Raw genomic sequence first — 24033 nt, 5'->3', positions numbered from 1 at the left:
TCAATTTGACTAATAAATTTTATTTTGACATAGACATAAAAGTAATATGGTTTGTAAAATTCCTGTATATACGGAAGTCTTTTAATCTAATGTTTCATAGGAATTCAACCCTCTAGGCCTGGTGGTGATCACTTCTTGAACACACGCTCTTCTCATGATATCACACGTTGTCTCCTCTATGTGCAGCAAGAATCTCTTGCTTCATTAGTTTTTATGCCTCTGCTATTGGAAAACAGTCTGGTTGGGACCCCTGTGAAAGGAACTGTCTGGGTTAATTTATCTTGATTAATGCCTTTTTTTTCTTTTGTTTTCCTTCATTTTCCACATAAAGCTAATTGGATTAGAGATGAAGAACTCTTCTTCCAATGCTACCATTTTCTTTCCTTCTCATATAAGCTATTACTCATTGTTCACAGGAAAAAAAAATTTCCTGATTTTGCATTTTGGCACAGTAGTTTCCGTTTATTCACCAGACTTGCTACTGATTACTCGTCAACTCAGAGAGAAAGTCGAAAAAATAAAACCAAAATATGCATCAGGACAAGAGGAGGAAAGAGAATGTGAATGACTGCTAACAACAAACAAACAAAAACAAAAACAAAAAAAAGTCAACAGCTAGGGTCAATGAATCAATCTATAAATATTGAGAGCCCGTAGGCTTGTACTACACTAGTCACTATGGAAAATGAAAAACGACCAAGACACAAATCTCACCTCTCAACACCCCCCAAATCCCGATTTTCTCAACTGTAAAATGGGAATAAAAGTATTATAGTATTTACTATATAAAGTTGTGATGAGTCAATAACATAATACACAAAAGCAGTCTGCCAATTATCCAAATCCGTGTTATTAATGTTATCATCATCATCATTCTTCTCACAGGTACTTAGGGAATGAAGAAGACAGATAGTGTGAATAAGTTTTCTAGTGGGCAGAAAGAGTCACCTGCTAAAATGAAGTGTGGAAAAATACAATGGCGTGTGTGTGTGTGAGAAAGAGAGGGAGATTTGGAGGTGGGGTGGAGAAGACCCTATCTGAAGTGGGCTTTGAAGAATGAACAAGATTTTTATTAGGGAACAAAATGGAAACCAGCATGCCAGGACAAGCGATCAGGAGAAGCAAAAGCGCAGAGGTGTGAAAGCTCTTAGATTGTTCAGAACTTTGAATTCTGAACTATGTATAAACCTGGAAAATCTCGGTTACCTATGGGATGGCATCAAGATTTCAATTTCAAGCTTTCTTGTCATGCACAGTAAAGCTGGAATTAGAGTTCCTTATATATGGCAGTTGCTGACAAGTCCGTACAGGTACATACGTGCTTTCCAGAAAATTTCTCAAGTTGGTAGGTCCTGGGGAATCAGTTTAGCTCTAAAGAGAGGACTCATCGGAGATCTCCGTTCAACTTCCAGGAATCTGTGAGGATAGCTCCAAATCTCACTCTCATGGCCAGCCTATCAAACAAAGCAAACCTGTTGGACTGAAGCTGTGGGATCCGGACTGAAACAGAACCAGCGAGAAAGGCAGTCCTCCTCGATTCCTAGAGAGAACACATTCAGCCGGCAGTTGGATAGAGGATACTAGCAAGTGCCTCGCCAGGGCCGGGGAACAGGGACATATTGGTGTCTGGTTTACATTCGTCCTTCTGGTGGAGGCGGGAGGGTCGCTTGAAGCCTCGGATTTCGAGATCAAACTGGACAAAAAAGCGAGACCCCCGTTTCTACCAAAAAGAGAGAGGGTTGGGGGGTGGGGGGAGAGAGAGAGAGAGAAGGGAAAAGAAAGAGAAAGAAAGAGAAAAGCTAGGCACGGTCACTTGTGCGTGTAATTCCAGTTGCTTGGAGGCTGAGGCAGGAGGATCTCTTGAGCCCAGAAGTTCGAGGCCGCAATGAGCTCTGATCGTGGCAAAGCGAGGCCCTGGCTCAAATACATACATACTTTGTTATGACTCTGCGTGCCCTTACTCTTTCCTCAGGTGCACGCTTGGGCTCATTACTGCTCAGAATTTTAGAATCACAGATCCAGCAATGACCAGGCAGCTGCAGCTGTCAGGGACCTCCACCACCTACGCAACTGATCCGCGGGGACTGTGGGAGAAACCCTCCTACTCTTTTCTTTCTCCTTTGTCCTTCTCATTCCTGACTCCTTCAGGATTCTCAGTCTTTCCTCCGGGAGGTAGGGATTCTATGGAGAGAGAGGGGTTGTGGGCGTAGTTCTGTTGCGGGTTCAATCCCGCCAGCGGCCCCCCTACAACCCAAATTGTCTTTCTCTTTTCAGACTTCTCGCCAGTCTTGTCTCGCTCCAACCTCCTACCTCCACCCCATTCCCCAGTGCATTCGTAAATTTCTCCAAGCAGGCTGTTCCAGATCGACACTAAGTTCCAATCCCGAGCTGCGTGTCCCAGCACCAGTTCAGTCACGATGATGACTTGCAATCGCTTAATCAGTTTGCCTTTCCTCCTAGCTGTGAGAGTGAGGACCGCCGGTGTCAGCGTTCATCCTGAATATTCAGTGCCCAGGCACGGAGTAGGCATTCAGTCAGTACTTGTTGAACGGGTTAATGGATTCCTGGTGCTCACTGGTTGATATCGTCACTTTCAAATAATTTCTGCCATTTTTCTATTTTGATTTCACCCTTCTAGTTTATCGTGCAGGAATGCAAACACCAGAGAGAAAATCAGTCTCTGGATTGATGCCTTTGATGGACCAAGATGCAGCTGATGAAACATTGAACCAATTAGCACCTAGCAGGAGGGCACCGTTGCTCTGTGTCCTTGAAGGTTAAAGCTGTCAAAAAGTGGTTAGTCTCCCTCTAGTTCGGCCATCTTGTTCTCAGAGATCTAGAACTGGTAGGAGAATATAGCCTTGATAGTGGAGAGGAGATTATTGCTGTTGTGAGGGACTGAGAGAACCAGGCAGAGAGCCCAGATTGACACAGCAAGTGAGAAAAGAGGCGCGCCTACCTTGGGGAATACGGAGGAACAAAGGAAAGTGAGACCAGGAGAAAGAGCAGGGCGTGAGCAGGCTGGGCGCCGTGGCTCACGCCTGTAATCCCAGCATTTCGGGAGGCCGAGGCAGGCTTATCACAAGATCAGGAGTTCGAGACCAGCCTGACCAATATGGTGAAACCCTGTCTGTATGAAAAATACAACAATTAGCTGGGCGTGGTGGCAGGTGCCTGTAGTCCCAGCCACTCAGGAGGCTGAGGCAGGAGAATCGCTTGAACCCGTGAGGCAGAGGTTGCAGTGAGCCGAGATAGCGCCATTGCACTCTAGCCTGGGCGACTCAGGGAGACTTCGCCTCAAAAAAAAAAAAAAAAAAAAAAAAAAAAAAAAGAGTAGGGAGTGACTATATTGCTTTTGCTTTCTTGGAAATCTTTTTTCTTAGTAATTTTCCTAAAGTAATTTCCTTAGGAAATAATGTATTGCTAAGAGTACTGCAACTTTCAGTATTAACGAGATACTTTTAGTGAATTAGCCCTCTTTTTTTTTTTTTTTTTTTTTTTTTGGTGGTGGTGAAGGCCATATGAAGACAAAGCAGAGGGATATTTGTAGGTGCTGACCTTGAAGGCTGGAGAGATGTGGCTATAAGTAAACAAGCAACCACCAGACGCTGGAAAAGGCCAGGATAGGATTTTACCTAGAGTTTCTAGAGCGAGCTGGACCCAGCCCACACCTTGATTTTGGCCCACATACTGATTGTGGATTTCTGGCCTCCAGACTTGTAAGAGAATACGTATCTGTTGCTTTTAGACACACAGTTTCTGATAATTTGTTACAGTAGCCGCAGGAAATTAACACCAGGCACTATGCAATAAATTCCGTATGAACAATTCAAGTATAAGAATTTGTAAGACAGCCGGGCGCGGTGGCTCAAGCCTGTAATCCCAGCACTTTGGGAGGCCGGAACGGGCAGATCACCTGAGGTCGGGAGTTTCAGACCAGCCTGACCAACATGGAGAAACCCCCATCTCTACTAAAAATACAAAATTAGCCGGGCATGGTAGCGCATGCCTGTGATCCCAGCTACTCGGGAGGCTGAGGCGGCAGAATTGCTTGAACCCAGGAGGCGGAGGTTGCGGTGAGCCGAGATCGCGCTATTGGACTCCAGCCTGGGCAGCAAGAACGAAACTCCGTCACACACACACACACACACACACACACACACACACACACACACAAAGAATTTGTAAGACAGCCTAGTTTTCATAGGCATAGGCATATTGGATAAAAACTTCTGTCAGCATTGATTTTAATGAAGATGAATGACAAAACAATAAACTCCACCGCTTGCTTTATTATGATCTTATTTCTGTCATAATTTTTTGCACAATGCGTTTTTATTTTAGGACTCAGTCAAAATTTTGGGCCAAGGAGACAGATGCGCTGTCACCTGCACTAAGAGAAACGCAAAGAACAACTTTATCAATTCATTGCATTATAGTACAGCAGCAACTATACTTCTAAATGATTCGAATCTTGGAGTTTCAAACTGAACCGTCATGTGCCTTTTCTGCGGAGACCGCGGGTCACCTTCTGAATTTTTACCTTCACAAACAGCTACAACTGCGCTCTTTCGCACGGCGCCCCCTTTTTTCGTAGATTTCCCTCGGCCAAACCACTCGAAACTCGCTCAGCAGCGTCGGAACTCCAGGCAGGCGTCACCTTCCACAGCGAACCTGCGACCCACAGCGTCCCCTGGGACTCTCGGTCCGCGAGGCCGCTTCCTCTTACATCGGTGACACAAGTGACGGGCGTCTAGGATCGGCCGGTTTCCTTCCTCACTGCTCCCATCAGTGCGACAGCAAAGTGTTTGGGGTCGGGGTGTGTCGCGGCTGAACAGCAGCCCGAAGTTCTCTGGTGGCACTGGAGGGAGCTCCAGAGAAGAAGAGGTAGTGGGAAGAAGACACACCTTAAACGCGGTAGGGGGCAACATTCCCCAATGTGGAAAAAAGATAGGCCTTAAACGCCGTAGGGGGCGACATTCTCTACTAGGGAAAGTGCGGAAAGGAACCCCCACGACCCACGGTATCGTGGCCGAGCGGTCTAAGGCGCTGGATTAAGGCTCCAGTCTCTTCGGGGGCGTGGGTTCGAATCCCACCGCTGCCAAGCACTTTTCATTCTCACTGGGAACAGTTTTTAGGAGAATCCCTTTCCGAACGTTCAGTATGGATGGTTCTTACGTATCAATCCCATTCTTTCTCCTCTTTCACTTCTGTTTACCACGGAGCTAGAGATAACCGTCCACAGAACAATGTTCCCCTGTAATTGAGAGGACAATGTACTCCAGGCGCCTCAGATACAGCAATGAGTGACACGAGCAAAAGGAAAACTTTAATGACACATACTTCTTTATTACAAACAAATGAATGGACGTCCGACCCTTGAAATCTGCTCGTAACTAAAGACAGATTCTGCTAGTTCCTCTGAAGGATTAATTTTGTTTGTTTTTGAGGCAGAATCTCGCTCTGTCGCCCAGGCTGGAGTGCAGCGGCATGATCTCGGCTCACTGTAACCTCTGCCTCCCCGGTTCAAGCTATTTTCCTGCCTCAGTCTCCCGAGTGGCTGGGATTACAGGTGCGCACCACCACGCCCTGGCTAATTTTTGTATTTTTAGTAGAGACAGGGTTTCGCCACGTTGGTCAGGCTGGTCTTGAACTCCTATCCTCAGGTGATCCTCCCTCCTTGGCCTCCCAAAGTGCTGGGATTACAGGCTTGAACCACCGCCCGCAGCCTGAAGGATTAATTTATGTTTGGAATCAGCTGCGGTTCTTCCTCCAGCCTCTCTGTAGTGTGCTTACTTCGCGCTTGGACTAGAGAAGAGACAACTCTAGGGAAAGTGCCAGTGCCTTGCCTTACCTTACAACTGCCAGACACATCCAGCCAGGTACCTTCTCTGTGGGCTTCTCGGTACCCCCTATCTCTGTGGTTTCCAGGGGAGCCCTATCTCCTCCGAGCAGTTCTGTCTGCATACTTCCGGTCTGTCTCATTCTCTAGACCTTAGCTTGGAAGTTGTTTCTCCCTGGAAGCCTTCCCTAATCTTCTCTTCCTCCTTCCAGCTTCATAGTTAAAGTTTGGGAGGGTATGGAGAGGATGTGCAAGGGAACAGCACAGAACGTCCTTGCCCCACAGAACTCAGAGTTTAGCGGGGTTCTCATGGGGGTTCACAAGGATTAGATAAGTTACTGCCCTAATATGCGACAAACTCTACTAAAGAGGACATAGTTTTTTATGTGTAGATTTTGAATGATGTTCCAGATTTAAGAGAAAAAAAAGAAAATCATATGAATTGTATGTTAGAAAGAAGGACAATCACAGAATTGTTCCCAACTGGGATAACAGGTGCAGGCCACACTGGCTAATTTTTGTATTTTTAGTAGGGGGGGGGGTTTGCCATGTTGGCCAGGCTGGTCTCAAACTCCTTACCTCAAGTGATCCTCCCTCCTGGGACTCCTAAAGTGCTGGGATAACAGGTGTGAGCCACCACGCCTGGACACCTTTACTGATTTTTGAATGCTAGTCCACCTTCTCCATGCTAGAATAATCTTTTTTTTTTTTTTTTTTTTGAGACGGAGTCTCGCTCTGCCACCCAGGCTGGAGTGCAGTGGCCGGATCTCAGCTCACTGCAAGCTCCGCCTCCCGGGTTCACGCCATTCTCCTGCCTCAGCCTCCCGAGTAGCTGGGACTACAGGCGCCCGCCACCTCGCCCGGCTAATTTTTTGTATTTTTTAGTAGAGACAGGGTTTCACCGTGTCAGCCAGGATGGTCTCGATCTCCTGACCTCGTGATCCGCCCGTCTCGGCCTCCCAAAGTGTTGGGATTACAGGCTTGAGCCACCGTGCCCGGCCGCTAGAATAATCTTAACTTGTTCAAGACATGTCATCTTTTAAAAAATGTATATTTCTGGATTCTGTTTGTTACTGTCTCAAGATTTTTCTCACTACATTCATGAATGATAATAGCCTGTAATTATCTTTTAAAAAAAATTTCCAGCAGCCAGGCGCCGTGGCTCACGCCTGTAATCCCAGCACTTTGGGAGGCCGAGGCGGGTAGATCGCCTGAGGTCAGGAGTTCGAGACCAGCCTGGACAACATGGCGAAACCCTGTCTCTACTAAAAATACAAAAAAGTAGCCTAGCGTGGTGGCGGGCGCCTGTAATCCCAGCTACTCAAGAGGCTGAGGCAGGAGAAGCGCTTGAACCTGGGAGGCAAACGTTGCAGTGAGCCAAGATCGCACCACTTCACTCCAGCTGGGTGATAAGCGAAACTCTGTCTCAAAAAGAAAAACAAAATAATTTCCTTGTGTTGTTTGTTTTTCCTCATCATTCCTTAACGGTTTGGTATTAAGGTTACACAGGCCTCATAAAATGAGTTTAACATTGGGATTATTTTTCCTTGCATGTTTAGTAGAATTAACTGGTGAAACCATCTGAGCCTGAAGTTTTCTTTCTGGGACTGTATATCACAGGTTCTACTTAAATAATTGGTATCAGACTATTCAGATCTTCTATTTTTTTCCTGTACTAGTTTTAGAAGAGTCTTCTTAAGGAAATATACCAGATGAACCTGGAAAATCTTTTCAGCAGAAAGCAAGGAGGCTATTGAAGACTACTTTAGTCATGTTAAACAAAAAAGGCTTGTGCTGATGCCTATGAAGTAGTCTTACCAAAACCAAATCTAAAACCCCTAGATCTAACTATTAATTTTTAGGACATACAGGGACAGAGGAACATGTTAAATACTACCAAAGGTGTGCAATAATTAAAATCCAAACTGTGAAACTCAATAGCACCAACCACCTAGTTAATCATTAAATAAATTTCAAGAAAAAAGAGATATGGGGAGAACTTAAATGTTAAAAGACTCAAGATATGTACGAACTAATCACAATGTATTGACCTTATTTGAATACTTTTATTTTTTCTTCTGAGACAGGGTCTCATTCTGTCACCCAGGTTGGAGTGTGGTGGCATGGTCACGGCTCACTGCAGCTTTGACCTCCCAATCTCCTCTCCCGAGTAGCTGGGACCACAGTCGTGCACCACCATGCCTAATTTTTGAATTTTTTGTACAGACAGGGTCTTGCTATGTTGCCCAGGCTGGTCTTGAACTCCTGAGCCCAAGTGATTCTCTTGCCTTGGCCTCCCAAAGTACTGGGCTTACAGGTGTCAGCTATGGTGCCAGGCCTGTTTTTTCTCAAATGTTAAGAAAAAAATGGCATTAGAGAAATATTTGAACACCGAATGAATCTTTGATGATGTTGGCAAGTAGATGATTTTGTTTAGGTATGATAACTGTACTAGTGTTAGTTTATTTATATTTTTGGTTTGTGTTTTAGAGATGGGGTCTTGCAATATTGCCCAGGCTAACCTCAAACTTTAGGGCTCAAGGAGTTCTCCCACTTCAGCTTCTTAAGTAGCCGGGACTACAGCATAGGCCGTCATGCCCCTGGCTCTATTATTAGTTAGTTTATTTATTTATTTTGAGACGGAGTCTCACTCTGTCGCCAAGGCTGGAGTGCCGTGGTGTGATCTTGGCTCACTGCAACCTCTGCCTCCTGGGTTCAAGCAATTCTCCTGCCTCAGCCTCCCGAGTAGCTGGGATTACAGGCACCTGCCACCATGCCTGGCTAATTTTTGTATTTTCAGTAAAGACGGCGTTTCACTATGTTGGCCAGGTTAGTCTCGAACTCCTGACCTCAGGCAATCCACCCGCCTTGGCCTCCCAAAAGTGCTAGGATTACAGGCGTGAGCCACCGCGCCTGGCCCATATTATTAGTTTTTTTAAACAGTCATTATCTCCTATAGACAATTAAATACTTATGGATGAAACACAATTTCTGTCATTTACTTGAAAATAATCTTAAGCAGAGGGAATGGGTGGGGATACAGATGAAACAAGATTAACCCTGATGTAATAATTGTTGAAGTTGAATGATGTGTACATGGAGTTCATTTTTCTATTGCCTTTGCTCTTGCATGGATTTGAAATGTTCTATAATAAAATTTGTTTTTTATTTATTTATTTTTTTGAGATGGAGTTTCGCTCTTGTTGCCCAGGCTGGAGTGCAATGGCACAATCTCAGCTCACCGCAACCTCTGCCTCCTGGGTTCAAGCGATTCTCCTGCTTCAGCCTCCCGAGTAGCTGGGATTACAGGCAAGAGCCACCATGCCCAGCTAATGATCCTGAACTCCCGACCTCAGATGATCCGCCTGCCTCAGCCTCCCAAAGTGCTGGGATTACAGGCATGAGCCACTGTGCCTGGCCAATAAACTTTATTTTTTTTAATAGAGGACGACTATAAAACCTATGGGAAGCTCTGACGGCACGACTATGACTTGCTTATGTTCACTACAGGTTATCTGGCTAGGCCACTTGCTGAGAAACTCCTGATGTATCTTCAGGTCTATTCTGGTTGGATTTCTCACTGAAAACTGTCTTTTGTCTGGGAGGTGAAAGCCAGACCCTTACCTTTCTGGGAGACAAGGAAAGTAGGCTGGAGGCATCGGCATTCAGAATGCTCCTTTTCCCAAATGGAATTCCTGTCCTCGATTGTGTCTAACCCACATATCCTTTGTTTAACCTTCTTCAGAAAATAAACCTCCAATCTTCTTTGGGCTTGAGGACCTAGGACTCTGCTTGCTTCCTAAATAGCCTTTGACAGACTCTCCTCATTTTAGTCTATTCATCCTCATGTCCAGGGGTATATGGTGCCACCAATTCTTGAGTCGTTTAAGATTCTATGATGTAAAATAGATTTGTCTTTTTTTTTTTTTTTTTAAGAAGTCTCACTCTGTTGCCCAGAGACTGGAGTGCAGTGGTGCAATCTCGGCTAACTGCCACCTCCCCCTCCCCCTCTCCAGTAGCTGGGACTATAGGCATGCGCCACCAAGCCCAGCTAATTTTTGTATTTTTAATAGAGAGACAGGGTTTCACCGTATTGGCCAGGCTGGTCTCAAATTGCTGATCTCAAGTGATCCTCCCATCTCGGCCACCCAAAGTGCTGGGACTACACATGTAAACCACTATGCCTGGTCAGATTTGTCCTTTACTTGCCCCCTTCAGGCTAAAATTTGGCTTTCTTAGATTCAATGTCATTACTACTTATCCATTTTTCAGTTTCCAAAATTTTGTAGTTGTTTCCTCTGTCATTCTTCCTGATTATGAATGGTTTTACTGTAGCATTAGTGTAGTTCTGAGGGGGAGCAATACCAGATACACGTAGTCAAGCTACGATCCTTACCAAGAAGTATCTTATAATCTTTCTTAAACTTAAATGAAATGGGCATTCTCTATTTCTTTTGTGAAGTTAAAGTAAAAAGAATCTCATAATATCAATGTTCCTGGTAAAAATTTTGTTTGCATGTAGAACGTAATTAGATTTAAAAAAGTGAGTTTTACCTGGTGATTTTTATATGTAAATTATAACTTAGACTAACTCTTGTTTGGTAACTCTTCAGAATTAGAACTACAGATATCTTAGGGTTTCAAGCAACATGTTTTATCATTCAACTATGAACCTGACCTTTGAATTTCTTCAGCATTATTCTTACCAAACTTATTACCTTAGGGCAGAATCTGTTCCAGTTGAGTATCTCCTAAATGTACAGATGTCCTGTAGCTTCTACTTGTGGACTGTAATTCTAGTCTGGGATAGTTGCAGAACAAGATTAACCCACTGTTCATAAAGTAGTCCTTCAAAATTTTCAAGACATATCTTTTTTACCTGGTAAAAGTCTAAAATTTACTAAAAAAAATACGCTCTCAAAATGTTCATTTTGTGTGTTTAGTAAACATCAAAAGACTTCTGGAGGTCAGGCTAGTAATTTCTTTCTTTTTTTCTTTTGAGATGGAGTCTCGTTCTGTTACCCAGGCTGGAGTGCAGTGACATGATCTTGGCTCATTGCAACCTCCGCCTCCTGGGTTCCAGCGATTCTCCTGCCTCAGCCTCCTGAGTAGCTGGCACTACAGGTGTGCACCACCATGCCTGGCTAATTTTTGTATTTTTATTAGAGACAGGGTTTCACCATATTGGCCAGGCTGGTCTTGAACCCCTGACCTCGTGATTCTCCCTCCTCAGCCTCCCAAAGTGCTGAGATTACAGGCCTGAACCACCGTGCCCAGCTCTTATCTGTGATTTCTAAACCTGTTCTCTCCCTGTCTCCCTTTTCACTTTGAATCTCAGCAATCCTGATACAATATGGAGAAGTACCATTCTAGCTTTATGTTTAAAAAATTGCTAAAAATGATTGGTGTTTATAAATTAAAAACTGTTTTGTGCTGAACTGAGGTATAACTTCATGTCTGAAGGATGTGGTGCACGCATATGGGAATTGCCTAGGAAAGCCTGAGCACAGAATTTACTAGTTATGTGATCCTGGGCAAGTTTGTTAATCTTTCTGTGCCTCAAATTCCTGATCTCATAGGGATGTTGTATGGATTTAAAAAGTTTAAATGTGTAAATCCCTTAGAACAGTGCCTAGGACACAGCAAGCACTAATAAGTGTTTATTATTATTAGGAAGTGATTGATAAACTCTTGGAAGTAAATGTGCTCACTGAAAAAATACTGAATAAGAAGGTAAAGAACAATGTCTTTGGGGAATCTCACAATTAAGGGTCAGGAAATCAGGAATAACTAATATAGGAGACAGAAGGACCAGCCTACGAGGTAGGAAAAACAGAAAGTAACACCAGAATTGTTATACTCAGGCACTGGTCAAAATACTAACTGCTGAGGTCTGAGAAACAGTTACTGGCGAGAGGGATTTCCTACTCCCATCAAGTTCATGGGTTCTCCATACTTGATGTTTTCTTTTCTTATGTCCAGTAAGATTTGAGCTCACTCTAAAAGCTTTTCCACACTCCTCACATTCATAAGGTTTCTCTCCAGTATGAACTCGCTTATGTCCAATCAGAGCTGAGCCCTGACGGAAGGACGTGCCACACTCACTGCAGGTGTATGGCTTCTCACCAGTGTGGATTCTTTTGTGTTGCCTCAGGACTGAACTATGATGGAAGGCCATTCCGCATACCTCACATTTGTGACGCTTCTCTCCAGTGTGAATTCTTTGGTGATTGGTCAAGTTTGACTTCCCACCGAAAGCTTTCCCACACTCTAAACATTTGTAAGGTTTCTCTCCAGTGTGGATTCTCTGATGGATGGTAAGGCAGTGCCGGTCTTGGAAGGTTTTCCCACAATCTCCGCATTGATAGGGCTTCTCCCCGGTGTGCTCTCGTTCATGAGCCCGGCGCTTACAGTTATGACGAAAGGCTTTCCCACACTCCTCACACCTGTAACGTTTCTCTTCAGTGTGCATCCTTCTGTGTTTGGTGAGTTCTGCCTTGATGCTGAAGTCTTTTCCACACTGGGGGCACCCATAGTGTTTCTCCCTAATATGGATTCGTTTGTGCTTGCTTAGGTCTGAGCTCCGACTGAAGGCCCTTCCACACTCGCTGCACTCATAAGGTCGTTCCCCAGTGTGGATTCTTATGTGTTTGGTGAGGTCTGAACTCCCGCTGAAGGCCTTCCCGCACTCCTCACATTCATATGGCTTCTCTCCAGTGTGGATTCTGCCATGGATGGTAAGGGAATGCTTAAACTGGAAGGCCTTCCCACAGCAGTTACATTCGTAAGGCTTCTCTCCAGTGTGGATGAGCTGATGCATACACAGACAGTTCCTGGTCTTGAAGGCCTTCCCACAGTCCCTGCACTCGTGAGGCTTCTCCCCACTGTGGGTTTTTTTATGTCGGCAAAGAGCTGATCTACTGTTGAAAGCCTTCCCACACTGGATGCAGTTAAAAGGTTTCTCCCCTGTGTGGATTATCTGGTGCACAGAAAGCTGATTTCTGGTCTTGAATGCTTTCCCACACGCATCACACACATGGGGTTTCTCAGCAGAATGAATCTGCTCATGGAGAATTAGATCTGAGTGCCAACTGAAGTTTTTGCCACACCTGGCACATTCATGGAGTTTCTGTGCTGTACTATTACATCGACTGTATTTTGAGTTTGGATTCGGGTTTTCTCTAAGCACCTTCTGGTTCTTTCTTTTTTTGCAGGTTACTTCCTCAGAGCCTTCTTTCTCTTCTCTCAGTTTCTCCCTTATAGGTGTTTTCCATTGATTCTCTAATTTGACTTCCTGAACACAAACTTCTCTAACCTCAGGATCCTGGGAATCAACTTTTAGGAGACTGTTAGATTTTATCCAGTAGGCTTCTTCATTTTCAAAAATCTGTTGTTGTGAACTTGCCTTTTCATTCTCAGGCCACATCTTATCAGTTGACACTTTAACAAGAAAATACAAATGTCAGAGGAAAGAAAATAAGTGAGATGGGAGGGGTGAAGCAATGTTAAGCTGTTTGAAGAGTAAATAACTTTTCCGTGCTGGAAAAATTACTGACGTTGTGGCCAAAAGTCAGAACAGGCTGAAATGATGAAAAGTATTGAGATATCTTATTTTTTATTTTTATTTTTTTTTGAGATTGAGTCTCTTTGCTGGCCAGGCTGGAGTACAATGGTGCAATCTCAGCTCACTGCAACCTCTGCCTCCAAGATTCAAGTGATTCTCCTGCTTCAGCCTCCCGAGTAGTTGGGATTACAGGCGCCTGCCACCATGCCCGGCTGATTTCTGTATTTTTAGTAGAGACGGGGTTTCACTACATTGGCCAGGCTGGTCTCGAACTCCTGACCTTGTGATCCACCTGTCTCAGCCTCCCAAAGTGCTGGGATTACAGGTGTGTGCCACCACGCCCGGCCTTGAAATATTTTAAACTCAGCACACTTTATAAAAAATCCTTAAAAACCTACTCTTCTATAGTCTCTTAGTTTAGTGAGTGTAAACTCTATATACCTAGTCATCTAAGCCACAAAACAAAATAATCTTCAATTCTATCTCCCTCGTATTTACCCAGCTAACATTTTACAAACTCTACCTGTGAAGAGAGTTACAGAGGAGGTGTTGAAATGCTGATGCAGTCCCTTTTCAAGGAACTGTCTGCTTTGCTCCCAAGGGTGGGCCCTGGAGAGCCGTATTTCTATTATGTGACTCAGCACATCTGGTTGGGACAGATTAGATCCGCGCAATACCTGACCCAAACCAGGCCAGATTCTCTCATCCTGGACTTTAGAATTGTGATCTGAAGGCAGGTAAGGCCAGCTTTAAGAGTAGCTCAGTCTTTAGCACTTAAATTTGAGAACTAGTGGTGGTGGGATGGTATTTGGTACAGACGAGGGAATGTTCTGCCATCTGGTCTGAGAAGCAGAGGTCAATTTGTCTAGAAAGAAGAATGAAGCTGACTCACAAAGATGCAGGGAATACAGTTGGAAAGAGGGCCCTGATGGTTTCGAGTCTCTTCTAGGTCCTGACACATACCTGCCCTTAGGTCCTATGACACATCCTGAATAATAAATAAATTCATGTTTTTCTGCTTAAGCTAGCTTGGGTTAATTCTATTGCTGGCAACCGAAGACTCCAAATGCATCTTGTTAATATTATCTCTGAACTCTATCTCTTCCTCTTTATTTCCACTGCCAGGGCATTCTCACTCACTAATTGCTATATCCCTCAAACATCCTTTGGCCTGAATCCCTTCTAATCCATCCTCTACACTGCTTCCAGATTATTCTTTCTGAAAATCAAGTCTAATCATGTCACTTTTTAGCTTAAAATACTTTAGTGGCACTCCACAGTTAACCAGACAGGAAGAACGTAAAGCATACGTCAAGAGTCCTGGCTCTAGAGTGAGACTGCCTAGGTTCAAATCCTAGTATGACACTTAATAACTCTTAATACCTGTGTGAACTTGGGAGGACGCCTTCACTTCTCCTTTGCCTCAGTTGGTTTATCTATAAAATGAGCTCTAGGCTACCTATGATAATTAAATGAGTTAATGTTTGTAAAGCACATGCCACACTGAAGTACTTTAATCAATATTAGCTGTTACTATAAGTTCAAGTTTTGCAGTTTAAATTCCTGGAGAAAACTCCCAAAAAACAGACATCATATCGTGATCTTGCCCCTTTCTACTACTTATGAACCTCCCCAAAGCTATTCTAAGTCCCTTGCTGTACTCATACTGAACAACTCACAGTTCATATTCTTTTATTCCTCAGTGCTTTCTCACGTTATTCCTTCTGCGTAGAATGCCTCTCACCTGTCTCAATTTATGAGCCCTGGAGTAACTGATACACAGAAGGGTGATAAATATTCTGAGCTTTTTTTTTTTTTTGAGGTGGAGTCTCACTCTGTGCCCCCGGCTTGGAGTGCAGTGGTGTGATCTCGGCTCTGTCTCCTGGGTTCAAATGATTCTGCTGCCTCAGACCCCCCAAGTAGCTGGGATTACACCCAGCACGCACCACCACACCCAGCTAATTTTTGTATTTTCAGTAGAGATGGGGTTTCACCATATTGGCCAGGCTGGTCTCAAACTCCTGACCTCAGGTGGTCTGCCCATCTCGGCCTCCCAAAGTGCTGAGATTACAGGCGTGAGCCACCGTGCCCAGCTTCTGAGTTTTTTTTGAAGGCCAAATTGCAAAAATCTATTAGATAGGTTGCAAAGAACCATTTAGATAATGACAGAATAACTGCCCAAATAGTTTGTCATTGTTTCAATTTTCTTTTCCTTAAGTTTCCTAAATGGGTTTCCTTTCTGGGCCCTTTGGGCTGGATGATCCACCGAGAATGTTCCATAACCATCATGTCACATGGAAAATAAGAGGGAACTGAAAAGTTTCTCTATTACTCACCTGGATAGGAGCAGCTTAGGGACTCCCCGTCCTGTGGATCCTGCACACAGGGCTCTACTCCTCGCTCCAGATGAGAGATTAAAGGAGGTTTAGGAAATGGAAATCCTGGTTGCAGAAAAGAAATAAGTGTGTAGAGTAACATATAACTTAATGCTTAGCCCTGATCCTTCTGTTTGCATATGGAAACAGGAAATAAATGTTAATTTAGAGAAAAGGGGTTTTCAGGGGTCTAGTAACATGTAAAAGAACATGTTTGGGGACTTTCTCAGAAAAGTCACACTCAGAAGGAAAGAGAAGGTTCTGGGAAACAGTCATTTGGGTGTGCTTTCCTGTCTTTTATTTTATTTTGTTTTTGTTTAGGAGAATGGGAGTCTGTATAGGAAGACTATCAGTTTCAGGCACCTAGAAGGTAGTTCATGACTAGGAGTGGAATATAGAACACCTCATAAAAAAATGAGAGGCTTGAGGAAGCAAGAACCCAGAGAAAACAGAAGCTAAGTGTCTCCTTTTCACTCAGGCAGACTCTTATTCCAAATCAAAAAACAGCAGCTAGGTTAGCCAAAAATTATCTTGCTATGTAACAGAGGCAACTCAAAACTCTTAATTTTTGGGCAAGATCCTGATGATAAAGAATAGGGACTCTGACTTTCAATATGAGACCTCATATACATCAATAAATAAAGCAATTAAATAATAAAAAAAGAAGGTAGAAAGCGTTAAGTCAAGTGCAGGGAAGGTCCTTACCAAGTGATACCATGTTCCCATAATTTTCCAACATCACATGCTTATAGAGATGCCTTTGAGCGTAGGTCAGACTCTGCCACTCCCTGTTAGTGAAGTTCACAGCTACATCCTCGAATGTCACTGACTCCTGAAATAATATGCTCCTGTTATCCGGGAGAAAACACCATAGTTTCCTCAGGAAACAGGGGCAGAAGAAAGGAATTTGCAAGGAGGAGGTTTATAGATGTGAAAGGCTCTTCCCTTTTGTTGGATATTTACAAATGAGATGAAAGGGAGCTTGGGGTTTTGATAGCAAAAAAAAAAATGAAAGAGAAAACAACCCACAAGTGGTTTATCACGCAACAAAATGTTCCTTATGAGAGGGAGAACCCTGATTTAGGAGTTGCACAGCCAGAGAATGCAGTGAAAATAAGGCCATATTTTGGAGGTAGTGATGTATCTTCCAGAAGGAGGAAAGGGGCCTCAGCTCACTTGGGCCTGGCTCATCAGTGTGATATCTGCTTGCAGCAGGTTTCCTTGGCTTCCATCTTTAGTGAAGGCAGGACACTGGGCAGGTAATAGAGCTGAGGGAAGATAAGTAAGCCAAGAGTCAATTTAGCACAGTATTACTCCTGCATTCATCTTCTCTTCCTCAAATGTAGAAGCTTCTGCAGCTCTAACCTAGGGTTTTAGGCTACTGCCTTACAGTTTCCTTCCTCTTCATTATTTTTCTAGTCTCAGCTTCCAGTGTTGGGCATCAGGCCCCGGCACAGCAGCCAAGACGTCTCTTGGAAGTGCACTCTCCTCCTCTCTCAACTACTATGTTTTCCTGTGCTCTCTGCCCTGGAATAAACTTTCCCCCTCGCCAAACATCTGGTAAAAAGGCCCAAATCACTTACTCCCTGGTTTGGAATAACCCTTCTTCCTGTATTTGAATACTAAAGTCATTTCTTCCAAAATACTTGGGGTAGAAGGAGAGTGAAAGAGTGTGTGTGTGTGTGTGTCTGCACATGTGCGTGTGTACATGTGTGCGTGTTGAACAAAAGCATCCAGAGATGCTTACTTCTTCTGGTAACTTAATGGCTGGTCTACCTCCAGTAGTTTGTTACAAATTTTTTTCCTTACTCTTATTAGAGAAGAATCATTCTTCCCGATTTTGCACCTCTTTCCTACTAATTCCTTAGTACCGAGCTATCCTCCCTACATCAATATAGTATAGCACACACAGCGTTTTAAAATGCAAAATAAACTTTATTAAGAATGTCCAAGTGTTCAGGTATAATCCATATGATTGGGTGAGAAGTAGTTTTTATTTTTTTTGAGACTTCGTCTCACTCTGTTGCCCAGGCTGGAGTGCAGTGGCACCATCTCGCCTCCCTGCAAGCTCCACCTCCTGGCTTCATGCCATTCTCCTGCCTCAGCCTCCCAAGTAGCTGGGACTACAGGCACCCACCACCACTCCTGGCTAATTTTTTGTATTTTTAGTAGAGACGGGGTTTCACTGTGTTAGCCAGGATGGTCTCAATCTGCTGCCTTCGTGATCTGCCCGCCTTGGCCTCCCAGAGTGCTGGGATCACAGGCGTGAGCCGCCATGCCCGGCTCAGAAGTAGATTCATATTACTAATTAATAGGGCCTGACTTTATTCCTTGTAGGCCAGCTCAATCTTTCTGTAGCTTCAATGTTTAAGGTGCCTTGTTTTTCTTGATAGTTTATCAACACATCCCTAAGTCCAAATCTGAATAATTGCTTTCTGCTAGTAAGACACCAGTAGGGTCAAAGTAATCTATTGGTAAGATTTTAGGATCACCCTTTGGCTTTAGACCCTCAAGACTATCATTCCATTTTTACCAAAACCTGATTTTAGAACCAAGCTGATTTCTTTTCACTGAAATTGCCCAAGAAGACTTTTCTTTAGTTTCAGCTACTTACAGCTTTTGACCAAGACCAAGGCTGCATCTCAGTCGTGGTGGTTCCATACAGTTTTTTCTCTGTCTCACTCTAAAAGCTCCGAGTTCCTTTATAACTGTCTCAAAAAGTCTAAACTCACCTGGATGGCACACAACTCACAGAAGACACATGTTTGTGCCTTGTTAATGTTACATAACAGTTCTTTTCCTTATAACATTAATACACTTAAAGCTCTCAATTGGATGTTTTCAACCATTATTTTATTATGAATATTTTCAAGTACATAGAAAAATTGAAAAAATTATATAGTAAATATCCATATACCAATCACTTACATTCCAGAATTTACGTTCTGTGTATTTGCTTTATCACACACTTATTCATTTATCTATTCCTCTATTGTTCATTAATGTATTTTATTTTTTGAATAATTTCAAAGTAAGTTGGAAGCATCAGTACACTTTACCCCTAAACACTTTAACATATATATCATTAACTGGAAGTTCAATATTTGTTTACATTCTTTTTTGAGGTAAAATTTGCATATAATGAAATGCACATGTCTTAAATGTACCCTTAGAGAAACTCTGACAAAAGCATACCCCTATGTAACTCATTCCCCTCCATATACGTCCCTACTGGTTTTTACCATATCTTCTTCACAACTGGGAAAGTCTATCACTCATAGTGATTCATAAGCTTTATTTTTTAGCTTTAGCTTTAGAAATTGAAAGGTTATTCCTCTCAAGTTAAAAGTGAATTTAGGAAACAGGCTACATGAAGAAACAACATAAAACTTTTCGTTAGAGCACTATACAGATATTTTGTGGGATGAGATTAATACATTTGTATTGTATTATATGATAGGTGGCTATAGAATTTCTGATCCTGAAAATCCACCACAGCAGATTTCAAGATCTTTTGAGAAAAAAAGGACTGGGAGACTCGTGCATCCGAGTTTAGCAATAGCTATTATTTTCTATTTCTAAATTTATAAAAAAGTTATGTTCCATATTATTAATTCTCATTTGTGATCCCTTGTACAGCAGAATTTCAGGATTCTTCCTCTGGATGTTTCAACACTATATCTAGAAACACATTTTGTTTTTATTTTTTGCAGGTAACATATACTAAAAAGCTTACTTTTGAATGTGCCTACTCCTCTGTCCAAAAGTCTGTGCCTTTCTGGGTCTGGTTTTATGACTCCTGAATTGCTATATACCATCTCCTAGGTTGCACCTCCAACAGCATTTTTTTTTTTTTTTTTGAGACAGAGTCTCACTCTGTTGCCCAGGCTGGGGTGTAGTGGCATGATCTCAGTTTGCTGCAACCTCCGCCTCCTGGGTTCAACCGATTCTTCTGCCTCAGCCTGAGTAACTGGGGTTACAGATGCATGCCACCACGCCTGGCTACTTTTTGTATTTTTAGTAGAGATGGGGTTTCATCATATTGGCCAGACTGGTCATGAACTCCTGACCTCAAGTGATCTACCCACCTAGGCCTCCCAAAGTGCTAGGATTACAGGCATGAGTCACTGCGCCCGGCCCACCATCAGCTTTTATACAAATCTTAACCACTTTTCCTCCTCACATAAGCCCCCAAAGAGCACAGGGCTTCAATGGGAAAACTTTTGCTTCTTCTTTTGTCACTGCTTTATTTTATATTTCGGAGCTATCTATACATCATTTAAAAGTATCAGGGCTCCAAAAAGGACTGCAGAAATAAAATTGTATATATTCAAATTTTACATGTTGGCAAAATTATGCTTGGGTCAGAATTACTGAATTATACCACAAGTTTTACAAGTGTAAAATATTATGTGTGAATATTTACCATATATCTCAAGTTATACAAATAGTAAATGTCTGACTGCACTGAGTCTCTCTGATAAACTGCTTTGTAGAATCTTTTATGAATTTTTTTCAAAATTTAAGATACAGACAAAAACTGAATATTTAGTTCCTCTAAGATATTGATCCAAGCCTAGTATAGAAACAAAACAAGACTTTCCATAAATGCTCATTAATGAACAGATTTTTGGGCCCCAGTGTAGCATTCTGTACCCACTCTGTGTCCTTACTCCCTTCTCAGCTGCCATGACTCCTGCCACAATCTCCTGTGTACCTCACCTCTTTCCTGAGGGAGCTGGGTATTCTGGGGGGTCCAAAGCAGCTGGCTTGGTGGTCCTGAACTCTCATCTGACAGCACAACCTATCGCAAGGCATAGAATGAATTCAGGGAAGTTATGAAGGTGAGAAAAACACATAGGAAGATGCAAGCAACCATACAGCTCTATCCATGGAAACCGTCTCCCAGAAATACCAAAAGAGGGAAGAAAATAATAGACTCAGTTCCTAATACCTTATGAAAATTAGAAATGGCATCTACAACTACAAAGCTTTAATGATCACCCGGTCAAGCAGGAAAAACAGTATCTAGGAGAAGATACCTCCAACAGTATCTACAGTCAGACACACCACCACTCACATTGCTTTCCTTCTTTCTTGGACTCACTTCTCCTTCTTCCTCCTTGTGATATATCACAGACCCTCCTCTTCTTACCTCCTGCATCTTTTTACCCAGGTTTCTTTAACAGTCTTCCACTGCTGTCCTGGTTTCTTCCTACTGGTCAGATCCAGTTCTCAAACAAGCTGTGAAGTGGCTCCGGTTGATGCCAGCCTCCTTTGGAGAACACATATTTTGGTGGTGCCAGCCAAAGGGCCCTTCTGACCCACAGGGCAGCTGCTGTTTGGCTTAATGTGTCAAACACTGCCCTGGATTTGGGTTTCATTAGCAACACTAAACCAGCTGTGATCTCACTTCTTGTTTCCTTGCATATTTGGTGAAGGGAAAAGAGGAATGTGACCACAGAAAAAAACAGGGAGTCACTGAGAACCTAAGGCAGGAAGACAAACTGAAAATGTGAACATATCTAGAATACAATCTCTATTGCTACCACCTTTTTCTGAGCCATCGTCACCTGCTATCTCCCCTCCTTTCCATTACTGTGGTAGCCTTCTAACTGGTCTCCTTTCTTCAATCCTTGCCTTCCTCCTGTCTTTCTTAATAGAGCAGTTTGAGTGGTCCGTTTACGACTTGAGTTGGATCATTTCATCTTTCTGCTGAAAACTCTCCAGTGGCTCAACCTTACTTAGAATAAAAGCTGAAGTCCTTACAGAGGTATGCAAGGCCCTACTGAATGTGCCCACTACTTCTAACTTCCTCTCCTGCTCACTCAAAATAAAAGCTGAAGTTTTAAGAGTGGCACACAAGTCTACGGGATGTGTGATTCTCAACACCTTCTACTCTTCTCCCACTCCCTCAATCTTCTTCAGCCACACCGACCTTCCTTCCTTCCATCTTAGGGCCTTTCCATTGGCTGCTCCCTTCACCTCAAGCGATCTCCACGGCTAATAATCTTGCCTCCTTCAAGTGTTTTCTTATATGTCATCTTCCCAAGGAGGTCTACGTTAACTAAGTGCCTTATTTAAGATTGCAACTTATCCCCTCCTTCCAATCCTGATGTGCCTTACCTTGCTTTACGTGAATTCTTCTTTTTCTCTATAGCGCTTTATCACTTTCCAATATGGTGCATAAGTGACTTATTAATATATACACTGTTTATGGTCGTTCTACCCTCGCTAAAATGTAGGCTTTTAGGCTCCGTGAGCGCAGGAATTTTTGTCGTCTTGTTCACTGTTGTATTCTCAACGCCTAAAACAGCGCTTGCAATAGTATGTGCTGGATTCAAAATTAGCTGACTGAATGAATATATGAATGGGTGCTGTAGAGAAGAATAAAAAGAATGGGTCAGGGGTGACAAGAGCAAAACTCCGTCTCAAAAAAAACAAAAACAAACAAACAAACAAAAACCCAGAATGGGTCAGGGGCTCCTGGGAACAAGACGAGGGGAGGAGGTAGGGCAGACAGGCGGGAAAAGCTCATTTTGGGGAATGGCTTCGAGGGAGGAAACCGCAGTAGACCCCCCTCCTCAAATCTGACCCCAAAGCCCCGCCCCTGCCTGCAACCCCAGGGGCCCGGGTATTTAGGTGAGAGGTGCGGCGGCGCCAGACTCCTCTCATCTGCAAATCCCGACCCAAGCCGGCCCAAAGCACAGACCTTCCCGCAGATACTCTCCCCAAGAAAAGAGAAACAGAACTATATAGAAGCTCCACTTCCTAGTCCGCCAATTATCATTTCCGGTGATTTTCTAGGAAAGGCATCAACTCTCTGGTCTAGGCGTTCCCTCAAACTCTCCGCCCTCCTCGTCGCGGCTCAGCCTTGTAGGAGTTCTCGTGCGTTTATGGCGGGTGCAAAGGGGTTGCAGAAATGTTGCACTTTTGCCCCATTTTTCCCATGTAGAGGAACCTCTAGATAGGAATGGACAGAAGTTTTGTAACAAATATGTGAAAAAGTTACTTTTAAATATTAACTAAGAAGACAAATAATTGAATTTTTTTTTCAAAAGCAAAGATTATTTTAAGCCTATGCAGAAGTCGAAAGAAAAGTATAAGTAACCCGCATATATCCATCATTTACATTTAAAAATACATAAAATTCTGCCACACTTGTTTCATCCATCTCCATTTTTTTCTTGCTGAAACGTTTTAAAGCAAACCCCAAATATGTTACTTTCAACTTCATTATGCATTTCTTTTAAAAAGGATATTTTCCTACAGAATCACAATACTATTATCCCATTTAACAAACGAATTCCTGGTTATCATCTAATACCAAGTCCATATTATATTTCCCTAAATATATACATATGCTTCTTACATTTGTTTTCTTTTTCATTCAAGATCTAAAGTCCATATGTTTAATTTGGGCATGTGTCTTAATTCTTTTAAAATTCACATCTGAATTAGTTCTACCTTCCATCCTTCTCTTCCACTGCCCCTCATATAGTCAACCAATTGAACAAATTGGGACGTTGTCCTAAATGTTCTACATGCTGGCTTTGTCTATTTGTGTCCCCATTTTATTAGTTTCTCTAGCCTTGTATTTCCTGTAAAACTTGATGTTACCTCTAAAGGTTTGATTAGAGTTAGGTTTAACTTTGTTGGTAAGAATCCTTAGGTGGTGCTGTATACTTTTTGCCATACATCAGGGAGCATATAATGTTTTTGATGCTAAGATTGACCAACGGGTTTAATACTTGACAGCTGAATCCCTCCATGTAAACTTTCCCACTGGTTTTTAATCTGATAGATTCAGCCACCGATGAGTTTTGCCAAAATCAACTATTTTAATAGAGGTTGTAAAATTGTAATTTTTCTAATTCAATAAGTTTTTCACATTTATTAGTTAGAATTCCTCTATAAAGAAAAACTTTCATTCATCAATTTAACAACTCAGGGCTATTCGGTTATCCTGAAATGTAGTTTGTACAGGAAAGACAGACTATTTAATTTTCAACATAATTGCCAATTTTCAGAAAAAGCAGTTGTGCCTTAGGTGCCATCAATGGTAACCATCTTACAAAATGTGATAGCCATCCTACAAAATGGCTGGCTGGGCCCTACTGTCCAGCATTCACATCCTTGTGTAGCCCCCTTCCACATTGTACCATGGTTGGTTTGTGTGACTGGATGATCTGGTAAAAGTGATGCTATGTTTTTTTTAATTTGTTTTGTTTTTTGAGACAGAGTCTTGTTCT

The 24033-nt window shown here is 42.8% G+C and overlaps 1 protein-coding gene, 1 long non-coding RNA gene and 1 other non-coding gene across 6 annotated transcripts; 1 reads left to right on the top strand and 2 right to left on the bottom strand.

Annotated features, from left to right (window-relative positions):
* On the bottom strand, positions 1-2830 carry LOC141410229 (uncharacterized). Its single transcript, XR_012434483.1, has 2 exons — positions 1319-2830; positions 1-250 (listed from the first exon to the last, which is right to left on the bottom strand). It is a non-coding gene; the product is annotated as an uncharacterized lncRNA (long non-coding RNA).
* Positions 2831-5022: 2192 nt separating this feature from the next.
* TRNAL-AAG (transfer RNA leucine (anticodon AAG)) lies at positions 5023-5104 on the top strand. The gene has a single exon. It is a non-coding gene; the product is annotated as a tRNA-Leu (tRNA).
* Positions 5105-11489: 6385 nt separating this feature from the next.
* Positions 11490-22562, bottom strand: ZNF311 (zinc finger protein 311). 4 transcript variants are annotated; one of them, XM_074039060.1, is made up of 8 exons: positions 22494-22562; positions 21908-22158; positions 20862-21270; positions 20504-20585; positions 16958-17049; positions 16487-16613; positions 15743-15847; positions 11490-13282 (listed from the first exon to the last, which is right to left on the bottom strand). In XM_074039060.1, exons 3-8 carry the CDS (start codon positions 20943-20945, stop codon positions 11703-11705), a joined length of 2070 nt encoding a protein of 689 aa, XP_073895161.1. In that variant the 5' UTR covers positions 20946-21270; positions 21908-22158; positions 22494-22562; the 3' UTR covers positions 11490-11702. The 4 variants fall into 4 exon arrangements, with proteins under 4 accessions (XP_073895161.1, XP_005553765.2, XP_045246546.2 ...); XM_005553708.4 differs by having other exon boundaries at positions 20862-21056; XM_045390611.2 differs by having other exon boundaries at positions 21908-22562.
* Positions 22563-24033: the final 1471 nt, after the last annotated feature.

The sequence above is a fragment of the Macaca fascicularis genome, chromosome 4 (genome assembly GCF_037993035.2).
Source record: "Macaca fascicularis isolate 582-1 chromosome 4, T2T-MFA8v1.1".
Lineage (NCBI taxonomy): Eukaryota > Metazoa > Chordata > Mammalia > Primates > Cercopithecidae > Macaca > Macaca fascicularis.
Note: the sequence above shows the minus strand (reverse complement) of the source record. Positions and strands in the feature narration are given on the sequence as shown.